This window comes from Anas platyrhynchos, chromosome 20 (genome assembly GCF_047663525.1).
Source record: "Anas platyrhynchos isolate ZD024472 breed Pekin duck chromosome 20, IASCAAS_PekinDuck_T2T, whole genome shotgun sequence".
Lineage (NCBI taxonomy): Eukaryota > Metazoa > Chordata > Aves > Anseriformes > Anatidae > Anas > Anas platyrhynchos.
In genome coordinates this window covers 4389505-4415950 of record NC_092606.1, presented here as the reverse complement: position 1 = coordinate 4415950, position 26446 = coordinate 4389505, and the positions used below count along the sequence as shown (strand labels likewise).

The following is a 26446-nucleotide window of genomic DNA, read 5'->3' as shown; positions in this document are numbered from 1 at the left end:
ATGAGGACCAGGAGATGGGCACACGCTGCCTGGGGCAGGACAGCCCCGTGCCACCGGTGTTCCCCATCCTCCAGGCTCGTTTCTTGCAGGCTCGGTACCAGCCTTCTGCAGCACCTGGGGTCGCTGCCAGCACCGGGCACTTCTTGCCCTCCTCAGCATCCTCCCTGCACTCCGGGGAGCCCCGGGGGAGCCCCCGCCGCAGCCCCGCAGCCTGGAAGCGGCTTCCTCCGGGGGGCACCGGGGAGGCACCGGGAGCGGTCCCGGCTCTCCGGCTGCCGGTAGCCGCACCGGGCCGTGCCGGGCCGTGCCGGGGGCGGTGGCAGAGCTGCTCCCCGCCCCGTCGGGGCCGTGCTGAGGCCGGGGGCGGTCCGGAGGGGCCGGCCGGGAGCCGACGTCAGGCCCCGCGGCGGCGGCGGGGGGCGGAAGGCGGAGGAGGAGGAGGAGGAGGTGAAGAAGGCTGACGGCGGCGGAGCCGGGAAACCCGGGGCCGGCCGGGGATGGCGGTGGGCAACGAGGAGGCGGCGGCTGCTGCTCGGGCAGACTTCGCCCGGCACTGGCAGGAGGAGTTCCCGGGGGAACCGGCGCCGCGCATGGAGCTGGGCTCGGTGCGGGCGATGGAGCGGGAGCTGGAGCGGTGCCGCCGGCACCTGCGCCGCCTGCAGCGGGCGCTGGCCGAGGAGCGCTTCAAGGTGCTGTACCTGGAGGCGGCGCTCGCCCGAGCCCCCCCGCGACCCCCCGGCTCCGCCGCCGCCGCCCCCGCCCCGCGCCGCCGCCCCCCGGCCGCCGCCCCCCGCGGCAGCTCCCCGGAGGGAGGCAGCGACGGCAGCTCCGGGGCGGAGGACGCGTCCTCGGCAGGTGGGTGCCGTGGCACGGCTGCGGGTACCGGCACCGGCAGCGCCCCGGGGGGCTGGGGGCGAGCCGAGGAATTGGGGTGGAGAGGCCCCGGTGTGCCGTCGGGGTGCCCCGTGGTGTAGGAGCGGCCACGCCAAACGGGGTGTCCTCGGCCCTCCGGGGACATGTGCGAGGGGCGCTGTGATGGAGCGCGCCCCCAGACCCCGTCCCGAGCCCCCTGCGTGTGGCTGGCACGCTCCGTGTGGTGGCACGGCCAAAGGTCCGGTGGTCTCCCCACGACAGCCCCATCACACAGCCCAAGGGCACCCCACGCTGTCACACACCCCATCGTGCCATCAGTTAATGTCACCCCAAGCCCCCGTGCTGTCCCTGTCCCACTTCCAGGTGTGCCCCGTGCCAAGATTCCGTCCTTGGGCACGTGAGGAGGGAGGGTGCAGCCGGCCTTTGGGGACGTGCCACCGGCTCGGGAGCTGCCTCTGGGGCTGGGACACCGCACAAAAGTCACTTCCTCCAGGTGTGACCTGGTTCACAGGGACGCCTCTGCTGGGTGACACCGTGCAATCACCCTGGGGAAGCCCTGGAGCTGCTAAAACAGGAGCACGCCGGGGCACCGAGGTGGCCGGGCACGCTGAGGACAATGTCCTTTGGCGAGCTGCTGGCTGCTTCGTGGCACTGCCGGCACAGCCAGTGCTGTTGCCTGTCACGCTGTCCTACTTCCAGCGGCCTGGAAGTTGTTGTTGCATCATCCCGTGTGCTTTAATCCCGGCTCAAACACCGTCCTGACAGCTAGGGGATGGCACTTCTCGCAGAGCTAATTCTGCAGCTGCCTTGAATTAGTTTGGTTCTTGCTCAATTGTTCAGGGTCGGTTTGCAGGAAAGCTGCATAGCGGTGGTTTAAGCGCAAACAAACACTCCAGCGTCAAACTGTGCTTAGTGTTTAGTTTAATTTATATTTATCGCGTTAGTCTACAGGGCTGGAGAGCAGCTCAGCTCCTGTTTCGCCTTCCCCAGCTGTCTGTAGGTGACACATCCAAAGGATGGCGTCGTGTCTTCGTGCCGCCCTGGGCTCGCTCCCGCCTGCGTTTCTGCCTCTACCCGGCTCTGGTCACCGACGTGTGGGGACATCTGGGGTGGGAGCCGGGTCCCAACCCCACACAGCTCCCAGCCAGCCCCAGCAGCAGTGATGCTCTGTCATTTTCGGAGTGCTGCTTGGTGGTGGCTGAGGGGTTAAGAGCAGTCGGAGTGGCCAAGTCCCCGTGTGGCGGTGCCTTTGGGTTCATGCTCACGTCCTGTGCTGTGTTTGTGTCTCGGGCGTGCTCCTGAACAGTTCCCCACGCTGAGGATTGTGCAATGCTGCTCTTGGGCCACTGGAAGATGTGTTGGTAAAGGGGCCTCCCTGGAGCATGGGGTAAGAAACCGCTCTCCAGGGCACCGTGACCCGGAGGGGTCTTCCAGCCCCCAGGGCGCCGGGTTAAAACCTTCGCTGCCAGCAGGGGGGCTTTGTGGCAGCACCTTGAAAACCAAGGCTGCGTCGGCTGTGGTTAAGTTTGGCTTCCTCTCCTCCTCATCCCCCAAAAGGGGACCCCAGCCGTGGTCCCACCGTGTGCACTTGTCTGACTGCCACCATCCCCAGGGGAGGCTCTGCTGAGCGCACAGGACCAGCGGGCTGCCCGAGCCGGGGGCTGCGTGGCCACCAGATGACGGTGGCAGGGATGGGCACGGGCTCTTCCTGGGCTTGTCCTGAGCGTTTCCTTGGCATTGGCACATCCAGCGTGTCCTGCTGGCGCTGACATTTAAAAGCAGAATTTGAGCATGCAATAAAATGCATGTGGTCGTTGACTGCATCCCCCTTTCTGGTTACGTGTGGCTCATTTAGTGCTCCTGTTTTTTTCTCACTTCTCTGTATTTTTCAGCTATCGTTACAAATTCCTGATTGTGGTTTGTAACTCAGCGAGCGCTGGGCTGCCTGGGGGGCCTTCCCTCAATGTTTTCATGAAGTTTTGGGCTCCTCGGTGCTCTCCTTCGGTGCTGTAGCTCCATGTGGTCGGTCGGTGGGCATCCTGCCAGCTGGGCTCCCCGTAACAACGCGGCGCTACCCCGACAGCAGGGGTAGGAGCGCTGGGTATTGTCTTTATGGGAATTACCAGGGAAACACAGTGTTTTCCTTTAAGTAGCTTGTGATTAATCTGATTTAAGGGGAGGATATCAGCGAGATGCCTCTGTTTGCAGCTATTGCGTGAGAGGAGTGCCTGTGACAGCAAGATACGTGATCCTGGCGTCTGAGATAACGCCTCTCCAGCTCTCTCAGGACCAACAAAATCTGAGTGTCAGTGAGCAGATGGCCAGCACAGAGCACAGAGAGGGCTGAACTTCCCTTCGTCTCTGCCGTCACCTGTCCCTGTGGCTGGGCACGCAGCTGACCTCACAGCCAAGGATGTGTTGGGGGCATGGGGAGGCTGCCAAGGTGGGGGAGCTTCTGGTTTTGGGCACTGCCTGTGGAGGTGCAGGTCTGGGCCGAAATGCTGGTGGTGTCTGCTGGTGCCTTGGGGATGTGAAGCGGGGACAGCTGCGGGGTGCCCACAGCACTAAGCGCGACACCGAGGTGCTGAGGGGTAGGCTAGGTTCTGTCCTGATCACGCTCGGGCTGCTCTTTCATTTAAAAACCCCAAAAGCCTCAATGAGAAGGGGAACGGGAAATAGTGAGCCAAGTCCAAGGTTTGTCTCGGCGCGTCTCTTTCTGGCTGGGGCAGCCGGTGGCGTGCAACAGGTGAAGGAAAGTGAAATGTTTCGTCGTCACACCGCTGCCTTCTCCGTGCACCCGTTTCCTCTCCCTTGGAGCAAGGAGGGGACCTCGAGGCCAGTGCTGAAGCCGAAGGTGCGTGGGTGGCAGCTGCTGTCCCCAAGAGCCCGGCTGCAACATCCGTGTCCTTAGCTTTTTAATTATTTATTTTTTTAATAACTTTATAGTGTTTTCCCACTGCTGGAAAAGCACTTGTTTGGCTCTGAGCATACTGCAAGTTCCTCTTCTGGTGCAGGAAGGACATGCAGAGCTGCAGTGTTTAATTTTAACTGCTTAGGAGGGAACAAAACACCCGTGTGTGTGCGTGTGTGCGAGCCCTGGCTGGGACCTTTGAACTGTCCCCATCTGCTCTGGGGCCCTGTGATGCTCCAGGAGGTGCAGGACGTGGTGTTTCTCCAAGAAGCTGAGCCACACTCCCCGAAAAGCATAAATAAACGCACGAGTTCACGTGGTGAACACGGTGCCCCAAAAGCCTTGGGGCACAACTGTTCCTGTTCAAAAACCAGGTGGTGAGCGCTGGTTTTGGGAGCGACTTCCCCGTGCCAGCCACGTAGCAGAGGGCTTGTACAGGACCTAAAAGGGCCCTGCAGGATGGGCATGGCCCTGGAGCTGGGGGTCCCAGGGGGCTTTCCAGGAGGTGCCCTCCTGCAGCCCCGAGCATCCCGGGTGCCCGCTGCAGGGCTCGACCCGTGCCAGGCTCCATCAGCCCCAGGTCCCCCTGCCCCATGAAACCCTCGTTAGGTGCTGGCTGCAGCCAGAAGTGCCCTGCGGGGCCTGAATACATTTGCATTGTAAGTCCTCCCGCAGCCGTGAAATTTGTTTTGTTATTTTTCTTCTTTTTTTTTTTTTGGCTGGAAAGACTTCTGTGCGGCGGGCTCTTTGTTGGTGAGCTTCCCCCTCCGTCCTGCCCAGCCGGAGAAGGGAATGGAGGAACCCCCCTTCCCCTGGTGGCAGGGATATATTCCCTCGGGCTGGAAAAGGGAGCCTGGGATAGCAAAGGGCTAAAATGTGCATCCATCCAGGCACAAGGGAGCATTTTCCCACCCGGTTCACAGCACCACCGGGTTCCTCCCGCAGAGGTTGCTGAGAGCATCCCCAGGAGCCGCGGCACGAGGCGCTGCCGTCAGGGAGCGCACACGCTTCCCTGCCTCCCCTCCAAGAGGCATCTCAAAATAGACTTGGCTCTTCCACCCCTCCTCTCTTTATCAGTGTTTGCTAAGCAGGGGGATTTGCATATGCAGATGAGCAGCAGGGACGGCTCCCTTGGATTTGGTTCAGGAGCCGAGCTTGGCCCGGGGCTGAGCGGAGAAGGAGGGTGCCTGCAGATCTGCCTGGCGATAAGGCGCAGCTGCAAAGTTCAGGGATCGCGGCGAGGTCTGGCACACGGGGAGACCTTTGTGCTCAGGATGGGTGCTTTCTTCCTGGGCGGTTTTAATCTGGATCCTGCTAACCGCCTCCTCTTCCTTCTCCTTTGCAGCCCCCCCCAGGGATGGTGCTGGGGCTCCTCCAGCCCCGCTTGCCCTGGTTTTGGCTGGGTGTTCCCCGTGCCCGGTGCTGTTTTCCCTCTCCCAGCCAGGAAATTGTGTCAGAGGAGGGCATGAGCTGGTGGCGTGAGGACACGTGGCTGTGGGAGCGTGGTGCCAGCAGGTCTCTGCACCGCCGCGGTGACACTCCTCGGGTTTGCCTGTTCCTGCCTGCCTGGAGCAGGAAAAAATCCCATGTCGGGCTGAGGGAACAGGCTCTGCAGGAGCCCTGGGAGTGTCATTTGCTCAGGAGGCGCCATCCTCTACTGTCAGTGGCTTCCCAGAACTGTCCCCATGGACTCACTGGTGTTGTTTTGCTGCCTCCCAGCCGCTGCTCCCTATGGGGCTTGGTGCTGTGCTGCTGTCCCTGCGGAAACCTTGTTCCAGCATGGGCTGGGCGAGCACCTCACGGGCTCCCGGATGCCGCAGGCAGCTGCCCTGCGCTCCCCTTGGCACCGTGCTCCTCGGTTAGGGGCTGGGGGTCATCCCCGTTGATTCCCACCTGGAGCAGGGTGCGATGCTGCCCGGGGTGCCCGTCTCCCAGCCAGCATCCCGGGGCTGTGCAGCTGCAGCCGGAGGAGCCTCTTGCACAAGAGCCCAGAAATAGCAGCGCGTGGGCTGCCCGGCCGTGGCGCAGCAGATGCCAGGCGAGCAGCAAGCCACCCGGCAGGCTGCACGAGGTCGGAGGGTGGTGGTGGTGGTGGTGGGGATCCAGCCACCCCCTCGCCTTGGCTCTCGCTGTGAGGATGCTCCCGGTTCTGAGGGATGCGTTGTGGTTGGAGCCATGGGCAGGGGCGCTCAGGGTGCTGGAGTGGCTGTGCCACCGCCTGCCCTGGGTGCTGGGTGTCCAGGTGCTGGTGCCCTGTGGGCTGGAGCTGCCGATCAGGGTTGTGTTGTTGTTTGCTTGCTTGAAGAGGTGAAAAGAGGATGAAAAGAAAGTAATCGAACAGAGGGCTTTGGTGCCGCTCTTTGCTCCAGGCCGTGCAAAGGACCTGGGTTTGCTGTGCGCAGCCGTCGGTGCTGGCATGGGGACAGCTGTGGGATGGGTGCGTGGTGCACGCAGGGGGTTCCCTTCACCCCAAGTCCATGGGATGATTGCATGTGGCCTCCAAACAGCTCCTGCCCTGCCAGCAGACCTGTGCCGTGCCCTCACCTCCCTCCCTGAGCATCTCTGGGCTTGCTGCTGACACCGCTGGCTCATCGCAGGGGACACCGGGGTGCTCCCACTTCAGGGGAGATTCTCTTGGCCCTCCCAGAGCTGCTCGGGGAGGCAGGGGCTTCCCTCACCCTCCTGCTGATGGGGTGATTCACCAAGCACGGCCACCCCGCTGTGCCAGGGGGGGCTGGGAGCTGCCTGCCCCCTCTCTGCTCTGCAGCTGCAGGGGCTGTGCTGGTGCTGCAGCTGCTGCAGAGGGCCCCGGGCCGGCGCTGCTGCTCCTGTGCTCGATTTCCTGCCACGAGCAGGGGATGCCTGCACTCAGCCCCACCACCGGCGCCTTCCTGGCCGCTCCGTGCAGCCGGGCCCTGGTTTGGCTGCACGCGTGCTCCCTGCTGCAGCCCCAGCAGCTGCTGCCGCCTCCTTCTTCTCCTCTTCCTCCTCCTCCTCCTCCTTCCTTCATCCCCAGCCTCGGTGCTGGCTCTTGCTGCGTGGGCTCTGAGGGTGCCGCCAGGGCTGGGGGGCTGGGGGCAAGCCAGAGCCTGGGCTGGTGCAAATGGGGGCTGGCAGAGACAGAGTGGCAAACGCACCCGCTGTGCCCTGCATGGGGCGTGCTGCCTGGGGACTGTCACCCCATGGCCACCCCTTGGCACCGTGGGGACAAAGGGAGCACCAGAGCCCGGTGGCATCCTGCGCTGGGGCTCCCCAAGGTGCCCAGGAGTGGGGTGTGAGGGGTGGGGGGTGGCAGCACCTCCTGCCCTGACTCAGCGTGCGCTGACTCACGGCTGGGGGCTGGGGTTTAGGTGGAGGGGGGGGTCCTGCCAGGGCTGGATAGGGCCCTCAGGCTGGATGTGTCCCTCTGAGGGAGCAGGGGTGCACCCAAGCAGCACCGGGTGCTGGTGGCAGCACCAAGCTGCGCTCCCCCAAAATGCATCAACCACCTCCAAGGGCTGCAGCATCCCTGGGGGCAGTGTCCCCCCCAACCCCTCCTGGGTTTTCCAGGCATGGCAGCTGCCGGTGCCCCCACCCCCCATGTCCTGGCACTTCACGCCCTGGTGCTCTGCCTTCCCCGCGTGCCGGTGGAGCATCGTCCCTCCTGCACATCAGCCCTCCCGCACGGCTCCCATCTGGCCCTGGCACCGGGTCCAAGCCCATCCCTGAGCAGGGCAGGATGTGGCCGAGGGCAGTGGCTCAGGATGCTGCTCGCACCCCCTGCTCGGGGTGGGGGGCAGCCAGAATGCTTGGCTGGCTCCTGATACATCAGCGTTGATGACTCTGGCACTTTATATTATTTCCTTTGGCTACAAGCAGATGGGGAGGGCAATTTAACCCCTGCCTGCCCCAGAGCTGAGCCCTTTGTGGGGGCACAGGGGGCTCCCCGGGTGCTGGCTCCTCCTGGGGAGTGGCACCGGGAGGGGTCTGCGTGCTTTGCATCCACCGCCAGCACCTGGTGAGGTTTCTCTGGGTAGGGGCACTGCCTGGGCATCCCTAGGGCATAGGAAAGGGATGAGAATGAGGTCAGGGAGGGGGCGGTAGCAGTGGCAGTGGCACAACCGGGAGCCCCTTTACCCCCCAGTGCTACCGGGGCAGTCTGGGGACCCCCACACCCCAATGCCCACGCTGCCACCGTCCCCACCTCCCCGTCCCCAGGCACCGCGGGGGGCTGGCGTGGCTGCGTGGTGCGGGGGACGCTGGGCTCTGCTCCCCCCCAACCGAGGCAGAGGCGGGAGGCGGGACGCGCTGCCATTGCCAGCCAGCACCTCCTTCCTTGGGTGCCCCTGGCAGAAGAGGCAGGGTGCTGCCGGGCAGGCGGCCGTGTGCCCCCTTCTCCCAGCCAGCCCCCCGCCTGGGCCCGCGGCCCCCCGCCTCCCGCCCTCGCCGCCTTTGTTGTGCGATGCGAGCCGGCTGCTGGCGGAGCTGAGCGCCGAGCATGGAGCCACTGAGCCACCGCGGCCTGCCGCGGCTCTCCTGGATCGACACCCTCTACAGCAGTACGTGCCCCGGGAGGGGGGCCGGGAGGGCTCGGGGCGGCGGGTCCCCCTCCCCTTTACCTGTTGGGTGACGCTGCGTGGCGCTGGGGACGAGTGCTGCGCCGGCGATGCGGAGCCCAAGGCGGGCAGGGGGCAGGTGATGCTGGCGGGGGCCGCGCTGCCCCCTCCCCGAGCATCCCGCACGCCATGGCAGTGCTCTCCGGGGTGGGTGCGGGGGACCCTGTGCCTGCTGCGAGGGGCTGCACGGGTGGGCTGGGTGGCGGTGGCACTGGTGTGGTGGGGTGCACGGGTGCCGGAGCGGAGTGACAGCTCGTTCTGCCCATGAGGTGCTTGGGGACCCCACGGAGGGGTTGGGGATGGGGGGTGCTGGTTCTGTCTCCCTCCCTCTGTGGCTTCGGGACGTCTCCTCTCCCCCAGCAGTGATTTTTAGCAGGCACGGCGCTGAGGGTGCTGCAGAAAAGCGGTCCCATGGTGCTGGGACCCGAGGGCTGGCAGCTGGGGGGGATGCAGCAGCACCGGGGGTGGAAATCCCTCCTGGTCCCCTGGATGGGCAGCTGGGACGTGGTGCAGGGGGAACGAGCCCCCCACGGTGCTGGTCCCGGGGCACCTGGCGCAGGCTGGCTGGCTCGGCAGCATCCGAGGGAGCCTGGGACACGGCTAGGAGGTGGGGGGGCTCATTACAGGGTCCTTGCTGCTTGTTTGGGGTGCACTGAACTGCCTGGGTGCACCCGTGGGTGGATTGCAGGGTGTGAATTCCCATTAGGGTGTTTGCTGGGAAGTGGCTGGGCTTGGAGCCCGGTGCTTGTGGGGCAGGTTTTCATGGGGAACGGGGGTGATGGGGATGTGCAGGAAGAGGGCACGGCACCCAGAATTAGGAATCTGCTGTGCCCACAAACCTGGAGCTGGGGTTGGTCGGGGAGGTGGGGGGGTTGTGTGTGATGCATGGGGCTGAGCCCCCCCTCAGAGTTTTCCATCCTCAAGCCCCTAAAGCAGACACTCCTGCCAGCTTGTGGGGACAGCCAGGCTGGAGCCTGGAGGCTGCATCCAGACCCAGCCTCCGCACGCTCCTTTCTCCCAGCAGCAGCCTCCCTGCAGAGCCCATGGTGCCCAGCCGTGCCATCCTCCTGGGCACCCAGCTCCGGAGACCTTTGTGCCCAGGGGATGGGGGCACTTGGGAGCGGTGCCCGTGCCGTGCCGGGCTCCTGAGCCCCCCGAGATGCTGCGGCGGTGGGGAGGAGGCAGCGCAGGGTGCGGAGGAGATGCTGTTTGTGTCGAGGCCCGTGGAGGCAGGTCTGAGGCCAGCTCACGCATCCCTGTTGTCATGGTGAATTTTCACCCAGCCCCGGTAAAAATGTGGCGTTTTCCCAAAGCTTGCAGGCTGGGAATAGCAAAATCCGCTCCCCCCCCCCCCACACTCCCCGTGTGGATGCTGAACTTCTCCTGTGGAAATGAGGCGGGCGAGCGTTGAGGTGTGCAGAGCCCTGGAAGCAGCTTGTGCCCAGCTGGGAAAGCGAAGAAAATGCCACCCTGTGCCGCTGTGACAGAGCTGTCACCTGCCTGCGCTGGGGAGGAGCTGGTGGCCGCCCTTGGCTGCGCTCCCTCTCGAGCATCATCTCGCTGGCATTGGCTTGGGTGGCAGAGCTGAAATGTGATTTTTCTTTTTGGGGAGGTGTTCCTGGTCCTGCTGCGCTCCGGGGCCGTGTGCCAGCCTGGGGGACCCCCGTTAGTGCCGCCGTCCCTCGGTGTATTTGGGGCTGGGGTCTGCAGCGCTGCGGGGGGAGCCTGGGCCAGGGGCTGCTTTGGGTGCAGGGCTCCGAGGTGGCTCCCCTGGGCCAGGCTCCCTCTGCTCCTCTGTCCCCATGCCTTGGGTGGAGCGGGAGGGTTGCCACTGCTGCGAAAACCAGGGTGCCTGGCGCAAAAATAGCTCTGGGTTTGGCATGGGCACAAGAACAGGCTGCAGGGGCAATGCAGCTGCGGGGGGAGGAGAGAGGCAGCGAGATTTGGGTTTGCTGAGCCCTGCAGGCAGGGAGGTGCAGGGGATGGACTCCCTGTGTCCCCTGGGCATGAGCAGGGTCCCCCTCCCTTGGTGGCATCGGGCACAGGTGTGTGTGCCAAGCGATGGCACTTCCCTGCAGGTCTCTGCCTGCAGCACATCCTGGCTTGCATCTGCCTGCCCTGGGAGGGATTGCAGTGATGGAGCCACTCCTGCTCCGTGGGCACCGGGGGCTTTTCTCCAGAGGCTTTGAGGAGGTCAGGGTGTTCCCTGCTTGCAGGACAAGGTGAGAGACCTCTGCCTGTCCTCCCTGTGGGAGAGCCCGGTCAATGACATGTGGCCATGGCTCAGCCAGTGGGGTTGTGCCAGGAGGTGGCACATTTTGGGGCACACCTGGGACCACAGCCATGGGGACGTGTGCCCCTGGGTGGGCACGGGGCTGCACAGTATGAACCTGGTCAGGCTGGGGGCTTGAGAGCTGGGGTTGTTCCTGCTGGGCCCTTCCCCTTCTGTGCCTCCATGCCATCGCCACCACCTCCTCCCCTTGCACCGTTGCCAGTGTCACCTCTGGCAGGTGGCAAGGTCCCCAGCCGCCTCATTAAAACCGTTCCTCGTTACCCGAGCTGCTCCCAAGCCTGGCAGTGGGGCGGGGAGGTGGCCAGGTCCCCTCCGGTGCTGGTGCTGGGCTCAGCATGGGCTTCTCTGGCCGCTGCTGGCTGCCTGCCCCCTTCCTGGCATGGGGGCTGAGTGGAGGTGGTGGCTTTGGCAGGGCCGGCGTGGCCTCGGTTGTCCCCACATCGCTGTCGATGGATGCTGGGGTGGATGGCACAGGCTCGGGTGCCGGGCTGCGCATCAGCCTGGAGATGAGGAGCTTGGCCCTGGTCAACAGGAGCTTGGGGTTCCCCCATCCATGCTCTGATTTTTTTTTTTTGGGGGGGGTAACCTTCAGCTTTGCCCACCATGGCAAGGCCACCTGCCCCCGCAGGGTGATGGTGATAGGCCTCAGGGGGATGCTCATTAGGTGCTAATTGCTAACGAGGAGAGGCCTGAGAGCAGTTGGGCTGTCCTGGCAGAGAGGGGACACACCTGGGCGGTGTTGGGGCTCTCCTCCATCCTGCCCTGAGGTGCAGGAGAGGTTCCCATCATCCTGCCAGCACCTGTAGGGCTGCCAGCTTCACAGCACTCCTTGATTTACAGATTTATCCACTTTAAACATTAAGCTGAGTGCAATATTAATGCGATGAGCAACACCGCTGGGAGCTGGGGACTCCTCGGCGGGGTGAAGCGGCGGCAGCACAGGGTTTGCTCGGGGCTGGGTGCAGGCCACACGCCCCATACGTGTGGGGGTCTGGGCTGAGGGGACACCCGGGCAGGGTGCGAGGGGACATCTTGGGGCCGGGCTGGGGGCTGTGGGGCTGTGTGTGGGGTGCCAGCTGCACCCCATGGCCGCCTGTGCCGCAGCCGGGCTCCCTTCCCCCTCGCCTTTGTCAGCATCTCGGGGCTGCTGCAGCCGCCTCTCGCCGCCGCCGTTTCCATGGGAACGGGTTAGGAGGCCCCCCCGGCCCCCGCTGCGCCCCCGGCCCCGCCGCAGGCCCTGCACCCCCCTAACTCCCCCTCGGCTGCTCCCGGCTCCCCATTTCCTTCCCCACACCCTGCCGAGGGCTCCGGGCCCCCAATGTGGCTGCACCCAGGGCCGTGGGGCAGCGCGAGGCCTCCTTGGCCTGCAGCAGCCCCCCTGCGTCACCTCAGCGGGGTTTGTGGCACGTCGGCATCGCTGCCACACCTGCCGCCATCCCCTTTTTCCTGGTGGGGTGGCCACATGCCCTCACTGCCCCCCCTGGGCCTGGTGTGATGTCCCCCCTGCAGCCCCTATGGGCCTGGCACTGCTCTGGGCAGGGGATGGGGAGGATGGCGGCTGCCAGCCCGGCTCCATCACCCCCCCCCCCCAGGGCCGGTGAGGAGGGCATTTTGCTGCTGATGAGGGGTGTCTGCAGGAGCAGCTGCCCCCACACAGACGAGGCCTGCGGCTTCCCGGCACCATGAATTATGCAGAGGCAGGGGAGGGTGCCCGCAACATGCCCTGCCTGCCCTGCGGGGGTGTGCGTGTCCCCGCACGGCCCCACGTGTTGGAAACGGGCTCGTTAGTCCCTGGGTAATTACAGCTCGGTGCACGGCCACTATCAGCATGGTGAGAGGCTTCCCCTGGTGTCCTTGTCCCCCCCCTGGCACCGGCCTTGAGCCTGCTGGTAGGCGGCATCTCCGGGATGCTCACCCCCCATCTTCTCTTCCTCTGGCAGATTTCAACTATGGTGCAGATGACTACGATGCCGAGGGCAACGAGGAGCCCAAGGCACTGCCGGAGGGCTCGGAAACCATGCCCTACATCGACGAGTCGCCCACCATGTCCCCCCAGCTCAGCGCCCGGGGCCAGGACAGCGGCGACGGCGTCTCACCCACACCCACCGACGGCCTCGGCACCGGGGTAGGTGGGCTGGGGGCTGCGAAATTCGGGGCTGGGGGTGCCCGGCTGGAGGGATTTGCGGTGTTGGTGACAGTCTGGTGGTGCTGTGACCTCGGTGGATGTCCCCTCTGCTTCCCAAAGCCGGTTCCTTGTCTGGATGCTGTTTGGGATGGGGCTGCGTCCATCCATGGGACGTGTCGGTGGCTCTGGGTGCTGGAGCCCAGCCTGAGGGTGCTGGGACCCCCCTGTCCCCTGCCCCTCTTTTTTTGGGAGGCTTGGGACAAGGCACAGCCACGCTGCCGGCTCCATCTAGCGGCACTTGGGGACACCCTGCCAGCTGCAGAGGGACACCGTGTCCGTCCCCTCCTCTTTGCAGGGAAACTTAGATTTAACTCCTTGGGCTCTTACCCCAGCATCCTCGCCGAGCCACCGGGGTTTTATCCATCCTCTTCCCAAGGAGGGGAGCTTGGAGAGCTTCGGAGTGGGAAATTAAAAGCGGAAAATGAGATTTTTTTTTATTATTATTATTTTTATTTTATTTTTTTCCAGAATCAAATTTTCCCTAAAGCCCAGGGGGTGCCGTGCTGTCCCGGAGACACGGGGGCTGCTGTCACTGGGTGCTTCTGCTCCCCGGCACAGGGGCTGCTCGGGGGGAGCACCCAGGCTGTCAGGGGGGGTCTGTGGCACGGCAGGGGCACGGGAGGAGGCAGTGTGGAAAATGTGGAGGTTTTTGCCGTGGAAGGAGTTAAGGCCTTAACCCGGATGTTGAGGCGGAGGAGCGCAGAGGTGTGGCTTCCTCCCCCAAGGGTGCTGCGCAGCATCCTCGGCGCCCAGCCCTATGGGGGTCCCGCGGGGCTCTCCTGGGGGTCCCACCACCCCACTCCAAGCTGCCGTGACCCCGGGCACGGTCCCCTGGTCCCGCAGCAGGGAATTGAGGCAACCCACCGCCCCGGCACCCTGCTCACAAGGGGGTCTTGACCCTGGCAGGATGGTCCTGGGGGGGGCAGCGGGGTGGTGGGTGGCCCTGGGGGATGCAGGCGGTCTCAAGTGGCCGTCTCGGCTCAGCACTGGCCCAGCGCTAACAGGATTGGGAGCTTTAGAGCTCAGCGCCGGCTCTGCCTCTGATCTCTTTATCTGCAGCTGCTTGGGTTAGGGCTCAGGGGAGTGCCCTTTGGGTGCTGGCACCTGAAATTTTGCTGGCAGGATTGGGGCAGGGTGTCTCCTCTCAGGTGCTTCTGAGGCTGAACCTGGAGCCCCCCAGCCCTGCGTGGGGACCAGCCCGTCCCACCCACAGCCCTGAGCATCCTGGCAGGGGCTGTGGTCACAGCGCAGGGTGGCGGCCCAGCCTTGGCTTGGGTGTTGCTGGGTTTGGTGCTGAGGGTGGCTGCTCTGGTCATCCGGTGTCCGTGTCCTACTAAAAACGTGCAAATTCTGAGCTGCACCGTGGGGTTTGTTACAGGTTTTGAGAAGAGCGGGGAGGTGAGCGGCTTGTAGGGACTGAGCAGCTGCTGGTTCCCCTTTTGCTGCTGAGGAGAGGGGGAAAACAGCTGAAACGGCTCTTGCGTTAGCTCGTGCAGATGTCCACATCTCCTTGCCCCATCTGGCAGCACCCATGAGGCCCCGCAGAGCCGTTGGGGCCGGGGCAGCAGCCGGGTGCTGGTCCCCACTGGGCGCAACGTGGGCGCTCTGGGAAGCGCCATGCAGCAGCAGCATTTCCCTGCTGAGCAGGGAGGGGTTGAGGACCCTTTTTCTGGGGGGAGGAGGGGCTGAGGTTGGGGGTCCAGGTGCCCTTATGGGACCCGATCCCTGCTGCTGCCCTTAGGGGTGATGGAAGACCCCATGGTCCGGCTCTTTCCTTGCTTGGGGGGGACCATGGGGACCCCAGATGGGATGGGATCTCTCCCATCACTCATGACGCCGCCTGGCAAACGTGGGGAGGCCACGGGGGGGTCCGGATGGAGGCAGCAGCACGGTGGGGAGACCCCCTCTCTATGGGGGTGCCCCCAACTCAATGCCTTCCCCCGCTGCCCAGCACTACATAACTCCAAAAAAAACCACCAAAAAACAAAAAACAAGCGGGCGGAGGGCTGCTGCGCCCCAGCCTTGACCAGAGCGCGGAGCAGCCCCACCTCCAGCGCCGCGACGTGCATTTCCTGTAGCGAGAGCGCAGGGCGGAGCGGCGGGGCTGGCTGCGAGCAGCGCGGCACGGCGGGCAGCGGCCCTACACCGCCGGCAGCCCCCCCACCCCAAAAAAAAAAACAAGCGTTGGCCTGGTGGGCAGAGCTCGGCACCCCCTCAGCCCCCAGCTCTGGTGGTCCCACCGTCCTCGTCGTCGTGCTCGGGCGGCCGTGCCGCTGCCCAAGGAGCGCCTCGCAAAGGGGCCGACGGGGCAGGAGGGAGCACCGGGGATCCCATAATGGCTCCTTTCATCCCGAAGCTGTGGCCGGCGTCCAGGGCTGAGTCAGGCCGGGCTGGCTCAGCCGCGTAAGCTTTCCCAGCCATAGCCTTGTGGGGTCCCCCCGTGCGACCCCAACGGTGCCCGGCAGGCCATGGAGGAGGAAGAGGAGGCCATAGGGTACCTGGATAAAGTCCTGGAGGATGAAGATGACTCTGAGCCGGGAACCCCCACCAGCCCCGGGTCTCCGTTCTCGGCCAGCGAGAAGGTGGGCACCCGTGGGACACCCCGTTCTGGCGCTGGACAGGGTGGGGACGGAGACGGGCACCTTGCAGCTGCCGGCTCAGGTCTTGGGGTTTGGGTGTGAGGTTTTCCGGGGCAGCAGTGGGGAGGGGAGAGGGTGCCAAGGGCTCAGCTGGTGCTTGCGTGTGCCTGCTGGGGTGGGATGCTGTGTTGGCAGAGCTGGGATGCTCGGGAAGAAGCTGGACCGCTCCGTGCCACTGACTCCCCACGCAGCCCCATGCAGACCCCCTTAAAATGCCCCCAACCCCGCTGGACCCCGGTGCTGAGCCCCCGGCCGGCCACAGCCCTGCGCCTTCCCTCGCCCACCTGGCTTGGGTGCCCTGTGGGGGCTGCCATGGGGCGGGGGGAGGCCTCCATCCCTCCTCTCCTCGGAGGCTCTGCCACAGGGTGGCTGCACCCTGCTGGAGGGTGGGCTCCGTGCCCTTCCATGGGGCCATGGGGTCAGACTGGCACCGTCCCTGGGGTTGTTGCGGGTCCCCGGCACAGACAGGCCCCTTATCTCCCCAGCTCTCACGCAGGGCCGAGCCTCTGGGGAAGCAGGAAGAGCCCGTGACTAATCGGTGGCAGCGAGCCCGCCAACGTCAAGCGGGCTCTCTGGGTACCCCCCCTGCTGCTCACAGCAGCCTGGCCTTAAAGGTGCAGCTTTTTGGGGGGGCACCGGGCTCCTGGCAGCTGAGGATCGGGACTGAGAGGGGCAGGATGGGCGATTCTGGTCCCGGAGGCAGCGTGCACTTCCTGGCTGCACTCCCGTCCGGGGGGGTGCTTGCGCTGCACCCATGTGTGGGTGCTGCTGCCGGACCCCCAGCACGATATTTGGGGCCAGCAGAGCCAGGTGCTGGCACAGGGATCCCTGCAGGCAGTGCGGGATGGGGGCAGACGGGACATGGTGGTCTCTGAACTGTCCCAAATTGTCTGGAGCAACGAGGTGGGAGTTGTGATCCGCTCCAAACGGGGCTGTACCAGCTGGGTTGAGGCAGGAGATGAGGATCTGGGTGCTGCAGGGCTGTGGCTCTGCCTGGTGCTGCTCTCGGTGGCAAAGCCCAGCTCCTGAGTGTGGTTTTTTAGTGCTGGGCTGGGACTCAGAGCACAGCGGGTGTTTGAGGTAGTCCATGAGCAGTGTTCAGGGCCGTGCCAGTGTCGGGGATGGGACGTGTGCCCCACCGAGCAGAGCAGAGGCTGCTGGCACGCCAAGGAGCAATTTCTGGGTGGGTGCAGCTCCCAAACCCCCTCCTCACCCTCCCAGCACCAGCCCTGCCCCGATGGCACCGCGCAGAGGCCGGCGGTGACCGCGTGGGGTGGCACTTTCCCGGAGGAAGCCCCGGGTGGAGAAAAGGGTGGTGCCGGCTCGCATGGTGCCGCCGGGCGCAATTCCAAGGGGTGCCTCTGGACTCTGCCCGGGGAGAGCTGTGCCGTGCCGTGCCATGGCGCCCTGGAGCGCTGCCCACGGCGCCGGGCTCCGAGCCAGCAAGGAGCAGGGAGAGCAGTGCCGCCGGTGCCTCCCCGGCTCCCCAGCTGGCTCCAGCCTGGCCGTGCCACACCTTGGCACGTGCTCGGCCCTCGCCGTGGTGTCCCCATGGTGTGGCAGGGCTGTGTGTCCCCATGGGGACACTGGGGCTGGTGGGATCAGGGGGCTCCGTCCTGCACCGGTGGGACTGAGCCGGGCTCCTTGCTGTGTCTCACAGGGCGAGCGAGATGCTGGCAAAGGGCTGGAGATGCGGAAGCTGGTGCTCTCCGGCTTCCTGGCCAGCGAGGAGATCTACATCAACCAGTTGGAGGCACTCCTCTTGGTGAGCACAGATCGGGGAGGGGTCCCCAGGACGGGTGGATGGGGTCCCTTCTGCTAGGGCAGCCCCTCCCCAGCCAGCCTGCGTGGCACAGAAGTGTTTCCAGCCCCGCTTCCTCCCGCGGACACGCCGGCCCTCGTGGTCAGGACGTCGTTGCACAACGCGAGAGGGTCACTGCTGATGTAGACGGGGAAGTCCCGGGGGGTGCAGGAGCATCGGCACGCAGCGACAGCCCCTCGTGCAGGGGGGTCCGGGGTTGTCCCAGAGCTGTCCTCTCGGTGGGCTGCAGGAGCCCCTGGGGGCTGTTTCCTCTCCATGCCCCGGTCTCAGGCGCTCTCCCTTCTCCTCGCCCGGCAGCCCATGAAGCCGCTGAAGGCCACGGCCACCACGTCGCAGCCCGTCCTCACCCTCCAGCAGATTGAGACCATTTTCTACAAGATCCAGGATATCTACGAGATCCACAAGGAGTTCTACGACAGCCTGTGCCCCAAGGTGCAGCAGTGGGACAGCAACATCACCATGGGCCACCTCTTCCAGAAGCTGGTACGCGCCTTCCCTGGGGCTCTGCTCTGCTCCCTACCTGCTCGAGGGGCAGCCCGTGACGAGTTTTGGTCCCCGTGGCTCCTGCCTGGCCTCTGGGGGTGCAGGGGGCCCCAGGGGTGCCTGGCTGACCCCCCACCCATGCCTGCAGGCCAGCCAGCTTGGGGTGTACAAGGCCTTTGTGGATAACTACAAAATCGCGCTGGAGACGGCCGAGAAGTGCAGCCAGAGCAATTACCAGTTCCAGAAGATCTCGGAGGTGAGCGGGGCCGGGTCTGCGCCGTGGGGTCAGAGCATGTGCCATGGAGTGGGGCAGGGGACATCGTCCCTGTGGCCTGGTCAACCACGTGCACCCCACAGAGGGGCTGCCCCTGCCCCGAGGGACTTTTGGGGACCACCTGTGGGGCTGAGCCATCTGCAGCTGTACCGGGATGGTCATGGCCTCGGTGCTGTGCTGAATCCTTCAGGATTTGGCCCTTGCTTGGGGTCCCTCAGCAGGACCAGTGCTGCTCCGGGGGAGCCCTGAGTGTCCCATGGGGGCTGATCTGTAGGGCACATCCACAGGGGGGGGATACCTGGGTGCGTGGCGTGTTCGGAGCCCCCAAACCCTGAGCAACGACCTGCCCCAGCCTTCAGCCCCCTCGCCCCCACCCCTGACGGGCATTTTCCTCCCTAGGAGCTGAAGGTGAAGGGCCCCAAGGACTCGAAGGAGAGCCACACGTCCGTCACCATGGAGGGTACGGCATGCGCGGGGCGGGCGTGGGGAGGGGGCTGCAGCCTTTTGTCTGCGGGTGCATTACCGAGCGGCTCCCGGCAGCGGAGCCCTTCTGTGTTCCCATGCGCGGCGCTGGTGCTGGTGCTGGTGTTGGTGGGGGGGTGGGACGCCCCTCGTGAGGATGCTGGGGGCGTGCAGCAGCCCCCCACCCCCTGCCCACCCCCTCCTCCCTCGCTGGGAGCCGTGCTGAGGGCCGATGCCGCGGCGCAGCCAGGCTGAGCTGCCGAGGGGAGGCAGGGATGGCTGCGCGGAGACGGGGCTGCCATGGAAATCCTCGTTATCGTCCGCCTGTGCTGTAACTGCACCTACGGTGAGGGGCTGGGGGCGGTGGGGAGGTGGCTGGGGGTGTTTCACCTGCCGTGCTGGGGGTGTTTCACCTGCCGTGGGGGTGCCGGCCGCTGTCCTTGCTGGCTGGAGGCGGCATCGTGCTCGGCAGCCTGAAGTTGGGCGCGTCTTTGTTCCTGGCTCCATCGAGCCGCCTTGGCTCGGGCACGCGTGGCCACGCGCTCGCCGGGCCCGTGGGGTTGGGGCTCGTGCTGGTGGTGGTGAAGGGGAGCCCTGCTCGGGGGGGCTCTGCGCCGGGGTGGCGATGGGGAGGGGTCCCCGTTTGCTCGCCGCAGGCTGCGAGCAGCTGGGGGCTGCAACGCCCATCTCCGCGGGGCTGGAGCGGCTCCTGCTTCCCTGCCCGCTGCCATCCTGCGCTGCTGCCCCCAGGATCACGCTGATGGGGATGGGGATGGAGGGGGGCCCAGATCCGTGCCGGATCAGCCCCTCCTGGGGACGCAGCGGGCTCCCAAGTGCTTTGCATCTACCTGTAGCGATGGCAGCGGGAGGCTTCATCCTCCCTGTGTGCGGGGTGGGAGGATGCCCTGAGCGTCCCCTCCCTCCTGGAGCTCTCGCTGGGTGCCGCAGGGGCTCTGGCTTTCTGTGCTGCCACCGAGGCATGGGGACCAGCCCCATGTCCAGACCCCCAGCTTGCCACAGCACCCTCCCTCGAGCTCCTTGGGAACGGGACCGGACCCCCTCCATGACTCATACCATGGCTTGGGGTCGGCGTGTTTCCCTCTTCCCCTCCCGCCTGCAGCCCGTCCCCGCCGGGGCCCTGCAGTTTGGGGAAGTGGTCCGAATTGTCGGGAAAATCCAGATGCCTCAGTCTGGGTATAAATAGCCCAGAAAGACATGCGAGGGGCGCTGGGCACCGCATGCACGCCCCTTGCGAGGGGATTGGGAGGAGGAGGAGGAGGAAAGTCTGGCTTCTGGGGGTGAGAAGAGCCCCAGAGCATCTCTCGGGGTCAGTGGGAGCAGGGCTTGGGGTGGGAGCTGCACGGGACCCAGTGTGGAGCAAAAAGGGAAACTGAAAAAGCTCCGGGCCGCTGGTGGTGCCAAGTGGCTCTTCCGCCCCGCTGCCACGTCACAGCGGGGTGCGGGGCCATGGGGGGTCTCTCACCGGGACCCAGCAGGAACTGGGGGTTCTGTGGGGGGCTGAGACCCCATGGGTTGTGCTGGCTGACCCCTCGTGTCTCCCGCAGCGCTGCTGTACAAACCCATTGACCGCGTCACCCGGAGCACCCTGGTCCTGCACGTGAGTGTGGCGCCGGTCCCGGGATGGGATGGGGACACCAAGGGGTTGTAGGGACAGGTGGCTGGTGATGGCTGCGTCCCCAGGGAGACCTTCCCTCGTGCCAGACCAGCCGTGCCCTGCTGCTGCTGGGCACCCACAGCCCGGGGAGCGCCGTGGGGGGCACCCCAATGTGGGTGCTGCGGGGTGGGTGGCACCCTCGGGTCGCTCACCTGTGCCCACCCCCATCCAGGACCTCCTCAAGCACACCCCAGCCGACCACCCCGACTACCCGCTGCTGCAGGATGCCCTCCGCATCTCGCAGAACTTCCTCTCCAGCATCAATGAGGACATCGACCCCCGGAGGACGGCGGTCACCACCCCCAAGGGGGAGGTGAGGCGGGCAGGGTGGCACGGGGTGGTGGCTGAGCCCTCTGCCAGCCCCTGGTGGTGCCTCCACGTTGAGGAGCCCCACGGTGCTCGGCCGGGAGGTGGAGGGGGTGTCCTCAACACAGCTCTGGGTGTGTGGGTTGTGCTCTGGTCCTCGCTGCTCATGGCACCCTAGGGACCCAAAATGGTCCCCAGAGGACGCGGACCTTCCCGTGCTTGTGTTGGCTGAGCCACGGAGGGGGACAGGGGCATCCGGGCCCCGTGGGGTGCTGACCCTCGCTCTCTGCCCGTTCTCACGCCATCCCTGCTCTCCCCAGACCCGGCAGCTCATCAAGGACGGCTTCTTGGTGGAGCTGTCGGAGGGCTCACGGAAGCTGCGGCACGTCTTCCTCTTCACCGACGTGCTGCTCTGTGCCAAACTGAAGAAGACGGCGGTGGGGTAAGGAGGGCGCTGGGGGCCCCGTCCTCCAGCGGGAAGGGGCACGGGGTGGGGATGGGGGACTGGGAGGGCTGGGAGGATGCTGAGGATGCTCAGCACCCGCGCCTCGGCCGCAGGAAGCACCAGCAGTACGACTGCAAGTGGTACGTGCCCCTGGCCGACCTGGTGTTCCCCTCGCCGGAGGAGTCGGAGCACTGCCCGCAGGTGCACGTCATCCCCGACCACGAGCTGGAGGACATGAAGATGAAGATCTCGGCCATCAAGAGCGAGGTGCAGAAGGAGGTGAGAAGGGTTGGGAAGGGTGCGGGGTGCCCACGGATGGGTGGATAGCACCCAGGGGTGCTGGGGGTGCCGGAGAGAAGATCTCGCCTGCTTGACCCAGTCCCCGTGTCCTCTCCCTGCCTGCAGAAAGCCAACAAGGGGCAGAGCCGTGCCATCGAGCGCCTCAAGAAGAAGATGTTTGAGAACGAGTTCTGGCTGCTCCTCAACTCGCCTGCCATTCCCTTCCGCATCCACAACCGCAACGGGAAGGTGAGGGGGGCTGGAGGATAAAGGGGGCTGGAGCTGTGCTGGCCGGGGAGGGATGAGTCTCAGCCCTGCAGCATCCACCTCTTTTTTTCCAGAGCTACCTATTCTTGCTGTCCTCCGACTACGAGAGGTCCGAGTGGAGGGAGGCCATTCAGAAGCTGCAGAAGAAAGGTAATTCTCAGGCTGCCGAGGCCCCATCGGGGCTCCTTTTCCCTAAGGTGCTGCCATGGATCAGCCCCGTGGGATTGCAGCCCATCTGCTCCCCTGGGCTGGTGCTGGCTGCGTCCCTCTGAAGCCCCTCTCCTGCCCCAGACCTCCAGGCCTTCGTGCTGAGCTCGGTGGAGCTGCAGGTGCTGACGGGATCCTGCTTCAAGCTCCGCACCGTCCACAACATCCCAGTCACCAGCAATAAGGACGGTGAGTGTCTGCCGGGCTGCTGGCCCCAATTGGTATGGGGGTGACGTGGGGAAGGGTGTGCGGGGTTCCTCGCCTTGAGTGGGGTCCCTGGCTGTGCAGGGGGATGTGTCCCCAGCAGGTGGCACTGCCGGAGCAGAGCTGGGTTCCCATGCTCACGCTCCCAGCCGTGACACGGGGCTGGTTTTGGGGTCCCGGCGACGTCCCTGCAGGCTGGGCAGGAGCAGGGTGACCCCATTACAACCAGCAACCCCAAGCATCAGGGAGCTCGGGATGTCTGGCAGGACTGATGGGCAGCAGGCGATGCTTGTCCTTCTGCAGACCTTCAGGAGGAGCCCTCCAAGGGGTTGGGGACAAGGGGGTGTCACTGCAGGCACCCGGGGGCCGTGCTGGGGCTCGTTATGGTAGATCCTACCTCCGGGGGCTGTTGGGGGTCAAAACCAGAGCCTTAATGACCCCTCTGCTCCTTGCCTCGCAGATGATGAGTCCCCCGGGCTCTACGGGTTCCTGCACGTCATCGTCCACTCCGCCAAGGGCTTCAAGCAGTCGGCCAGTAAGTGCAGCGCCCGCCCTTGCTCGGAGAGGCTGGGGCGAGAGCTGGGCCCAGCACAGGGCCCCGTGAGCCCCCAGGGGTCCCGGGAGCTCGATGGGGACGTGTTACGGGGGTGCTCAGAGGTGTCTCCTCCCCCAGACCTCTACTGCACGCTGGAGGTGGACTCCTTCGGCTACTTCGTCAGCAAAGCCAAGACCAGGGTTTTCCGGGACACAACGGAGCCGCAGTGGAACGAGGTGAGAGGAGGCTGGAGGATGCGGGGAAGGAAGGGATCGTGCCCACCTTCCAGCCCTGATTTTGGAGATGTTTTGGGTTCTGGGGCTGAGCCACCCTCCGTCTGCTCCCAGGAGTTCGAGATCGAGCTGGAAGGCTCCCAGTCCCTGCGCATCCTCTGCTATGAGAAATGCTACGACAAGACCAAGCTCAACAAGGACAACAATGAAATCGTGGACAAGATCATGGGCAAGGGGCAGATCCAGGTACGTGCTGGGGCTTTGGGGCACCTTCTCACCTAACCCAGGACCTCTTGGGGCCAGCCTGCCGGGATGCGGGGCCGGGAGACACCAGGAGCTGAGCACAGGGGTCTGGGCTCGGGGCTGAAGGCAGCGAGGAGGATGAGCATCAGATACGAACGATGATCCTGGGGTGTGATGGCCTCAGCAGAGGTGGGACAAAATGAGAGGGGATCCTGGGGAGGTGGCAAAGGTGACAGCCACCCCCCAGGCATGCACCCAGCCCCATTCCTTGGGATCAGCTCACCCCATGGGCTGCGGGGAGGGGTTGCTGTGGCCGAGGGGGGTGGGGGGTCCACGAGCCTGGTGTCCACCTGCCGAGGGCTCTGAGCATCCAGCCCCACATCTCCCCACCGGCTGCCACTGTCCCCTCTGCCACCATCCCCATCCCCGGCGCCTCCATCCGCTGCTGCTATGGCAACGGGGGGTTGCCAGGGCAACGGCCCGGCCACCTCTGATTGGCCGTTGCCAGGCAGGGGGATGGAGGCTGGGGCTGCCCCGAGATGCTCCAGGTGAGCAGGGTTGGTAGGAGGGGGACGGCAGCCCCCAGACCCTGTGCCCCACGGCACCCCCCTTGGCCAGGGGGCAGCGGGGATGCTTCAGGAGAGCGATGCCCACCCGCTTTCCTGGCGGGACCCCTGCTCTGGCTGCTTCCCCCCCCCGTGATGGGATGCCTGGGACATGTCCCCCCCCTGCCTGAGGACACTTCAAAGCACCCGGCTGCCTGCTCCATGGGAAAGTAGCTGAGGGCAGGTCCCTGGGGAGGAGGAAGGAGCACGGAAACGCTGCTGGGAAGGAGGTGCCGATGTGGGGTGGCAGCACGTTGGGTGCAGGATGGGGGCTGGGGCTCAGCTGGGCTTGGTTGTACCCGAAATTGCCCATCTGCTGCCCTCCCCGGCGTGGGGCAGGGGTGGCACGAGGCCACGCAGTAAGCAGGGGGCTGGGGAAGGGGCTCAGCACCCCGTGGGGCTCAGCCCAGCTGTGTGCTTGGAAATAACCCGTGTCAACAAACATGAGTCACGCTGGGAGACCGGGGGTCGGGGCAGGGACAGCACAGCTTGGCTCTGCCGTGCGAAAGTCTGGGAAGGAGAAAGGGAGAGGAGAGAGAGGAGGCCGCCGGGGCTGCTCACCCCGAGGACGGGGTGGTGTTCCTGACGTTAGGAGCGGGGCTGTGGGGCTGTCCTGCTGTCACCTGGCCCCGTTGCTTGGGGCAGGGCTGGCCCCAAGGCTGGTGCCCTGGGCTGGGCAGGGGGACTGGCAGCGGGTGTATGGGGAGGGGGTCTCGGAGCCAGGGGGTGATGGGGCAGGGCAGAGCAGCCCCCCCTGGCCGTGCAGCCCCCGTTTTGGTGCAGGAGGGAGGAGATGCGGCTGTGGAAGCGGAGGCTGTGTTGTCATGGGCACGGTGCCTGCCATCCCTGCAGGGAATTGCTCCCTGGCCAGTCCCCCTTTGCGCAGGATTGGCAAAAGCTCCAAAAAAAAGGGGGAGATTTGTGGTGTCGGGGCTGTTCTGGACCTGCAGGGACCCCCAGGGTGCCCCCATGCAGCCCTGGGTGTTGGATCCTGCCTGGTGCTGAGCCCCATGGAGGCAGGGTGCTGTGTAATTCCGATTTTTGGCTCCTTGCCCTGTCCGTGTGTGTCAGGAGGAGCCGTGGTGATGCCCCAGGGCACCCCCACCTCCCTCTGCCCCACGCTGTCCCCACCTCACCCCACCAGCAGCGGAGGCGATGAGGATCCGAGCAAGCTGGTGAGGTGTAGGGGGGTTCCTGCTCCCCAGACCTCATCGGGACACCCCAAAAGCGCCACCCCCTTGCTGTGCCCAGCCTGGCTGCTGCGGGGTGGCACGGGGATGCTCCGGCGGTGCTTCCCTGGCCTCATCTGTGGGGTTGCGCAGCCCTCCTGAGCGGCTCAGCGGGCGGCAGGGCGGGAGTTAACGCGTGGGGGACGCCGGGGGGGCTGCTTTGAGTCACTTCCTCGCAGTGGGAGGGAGGCTTTGGGGCTGCCGAGCCGAGCTGCCTCTCGCCAGCCTGGCTCACACACCCTGGTGGAAGATGAACCCAGCCTGCTCGCCTGCCCGCCGCCCGAGCCGGGCTGCCCCCGGCCACCGCTGACCTCCGTGCCCAAACATCAGTGGGGATGCCGGTGCTCTGCTAACCAGCCCCCCCGTGGCCACCCTGGGGCCCCCCAGCCTCTCTTTTGGCATCCCGGGAGCCGAAGCGGTGGCGATGATGACGGATGTGTTGGTGCAACCCGACGGCAGCCCCGCTCCTGGGGGCGAGCGCCTGGAGCCTGGCCCGGAGGAACCCGAGGGCAAGCGGCCCTCCACCACGGGCGCCCGCCTCTGGGGCCGGGTGCGCAGCAAGCTGCTGAGGCAGAAGGTGCCTGGGGGGCTCGGGGGGACGTGGAGGTGGTGGGGTGCATCCAGTTGGCTTCCCCGTACCCGGTGGCTTTGGTCAGGAGGGGAGGCTCGGGTATGGGTGCGCCTCGGTACCCCCTTGCTTTGGGGAGGGGGCTGGGGGGCTCTGTTGGGTTGCTTCGGGAGCTTTTTGGCTACTTAGCAGCCTGCTCAGCACTTGTTTTCCTCTTCCCCTTCTTCCCTGGGGGCTGCAGAGCTGATTTTTGCCAGGCTGCTTGTGTTGCGCGGGGTGCAGCCGGGGTGTTGGGGCACCCTTGGGTGCTGCCTCCTGCCCCAAGCAGGAGGTGCTGCCTGTTTTTTTTGGGGGGGCAGGGGTGCTCGAAGGGGTGACGGGAGGACACGGCACCATCGCAGGCAGTCCTGGGGGACTCGGGGGCACCGGGGGCTTCCCTCCCGTGCGATGAAAGGCAGGAGCTGCCCCGGCACGTGCAGGTTTGGTTTGTCAACAGCGAGGGGGGCTCGGTGGCAGCAGGGCTGGCTGTGACGCAGCGGCATTAACCTCGATTCCGTGCAGCTCCCGCAGAGGGGATTAGGGGCCGCCAGGGCTGCGGTGGGAGCTGCCCGGCGGCTGTTGCTGGGGCAAAACCTGAGGAGGTTTTTGCTTCCCAGGACAGACGTGGGGCAGACGGGCAAGCAGGGGCTGTGTCACCGTGAGCCGTCCTGCACGGGAGCTCAGCTGCAGCAAGTCCGTGCCCAGCTCCCTGTGTGCAGCAGGCACGTCCTGCTTTTAGGGTCGCTGTCAGATGGGGCTCTGAATCGCTGCTTTTTCGGGCTCTGCTTTGCTCTGGGGCTGCTCTGTCCCTGTAGTGTAGCTCTGTCACCATGTGCCACCTGGGCAGGGGGTGCCCAGAGCATCCCCTGCCTGCTGGGGCCGGGCTGGGTGCCCACGGGGGTCGTGCTGGGGGGAAGCGACCCCGTCTGTAGCAGATCCCATGGGATCCCACTCCCAGGGTGACACAGGGGGAGAGCCACGCCGGCTGAGTCACCGCTTTGCTCAGGATGGCTTCACCCCGGGCTGATGCATCGGGTGACCTCATGGGTGAGAGGTGCGAGGCAGGGATGTGCC

General features: G+C 65.6%; 1 protein-coding gene across 4 annotated transcripts in view; it reads left to right on the top strand.

Annotated features, from left to right (window-relative positions):
- The first annotated feature begins 418 nt into the window (after positions 1 to 418).
- Positions 419 to 26446, top strand: part of ABR (ABR activator of RhoGEF and GTPase) — a 33951-nt gene continuing 7923 nt past the window's right edge. The window contains exons 1-16 of one of the 4 annotated variants that reach the window (XM_027472618.3): positions 419 to 855; positions 12613 to 12797; positions 17157 to 17261; positions 17616 to 17801; positions 17950 to 18057; positions 18475 to 18535; positions 20103 to 20155; positions 20385 to 20525; positions 20839 to 20960; positions 21077 to 21242; positions 21369 to 21491; positions 21584 to 21659; positions 21801 to 21905; positions 22381 to 22455; positions 22594 to 22691; positions 22803 to 22934. In XM_027472618.3, the coding sequence (XP_027328419.2) occupies positions 498 to 855; positions 12613 to 12797; positions 17157 to 17261; positions 17616 to 17801; positions 17950 to 18057; positions 18475 to 18535; positions 20103 to 20155; positions 20385 to 20525; positions 20839 to 20960; positions 21077 to 21242; positions 21369 to 21491; positions 21584 to 21659; positions 21801 to 21905; positions 22381 to 22455; positions 22594 to 22691; positions 22803 to 22934 (2094 nt within the window). In that variant the 5' untranslated portion in view covers positions 419 to 497. Of the gene's footprint in view, positions 856 to 8136; positions 8323 to 12612; positions 12798 to 14936; positions 15440 to 17156; positions 17262 to 17615; positions 17802 to 17949; positions 18058 to 18474; positions 18536 to 20102; positions 20156 to 20384; positions 20526 to 20838; positions 20961 to 21076; positions 21243 to 21368; positions 21492 to 21583; positions 21660 to 21800; positions 21906 to 22380; positions 22456 to 22593; positions 22692 to 22802; positions 22935 to 25054; positions 25343 to 26446 lie in introns of those variants that run through there. The other 3 variants (XM_072025924.1, XM_072025925.1, XM_072025926.1) reach the window with 3 other exon arrangements.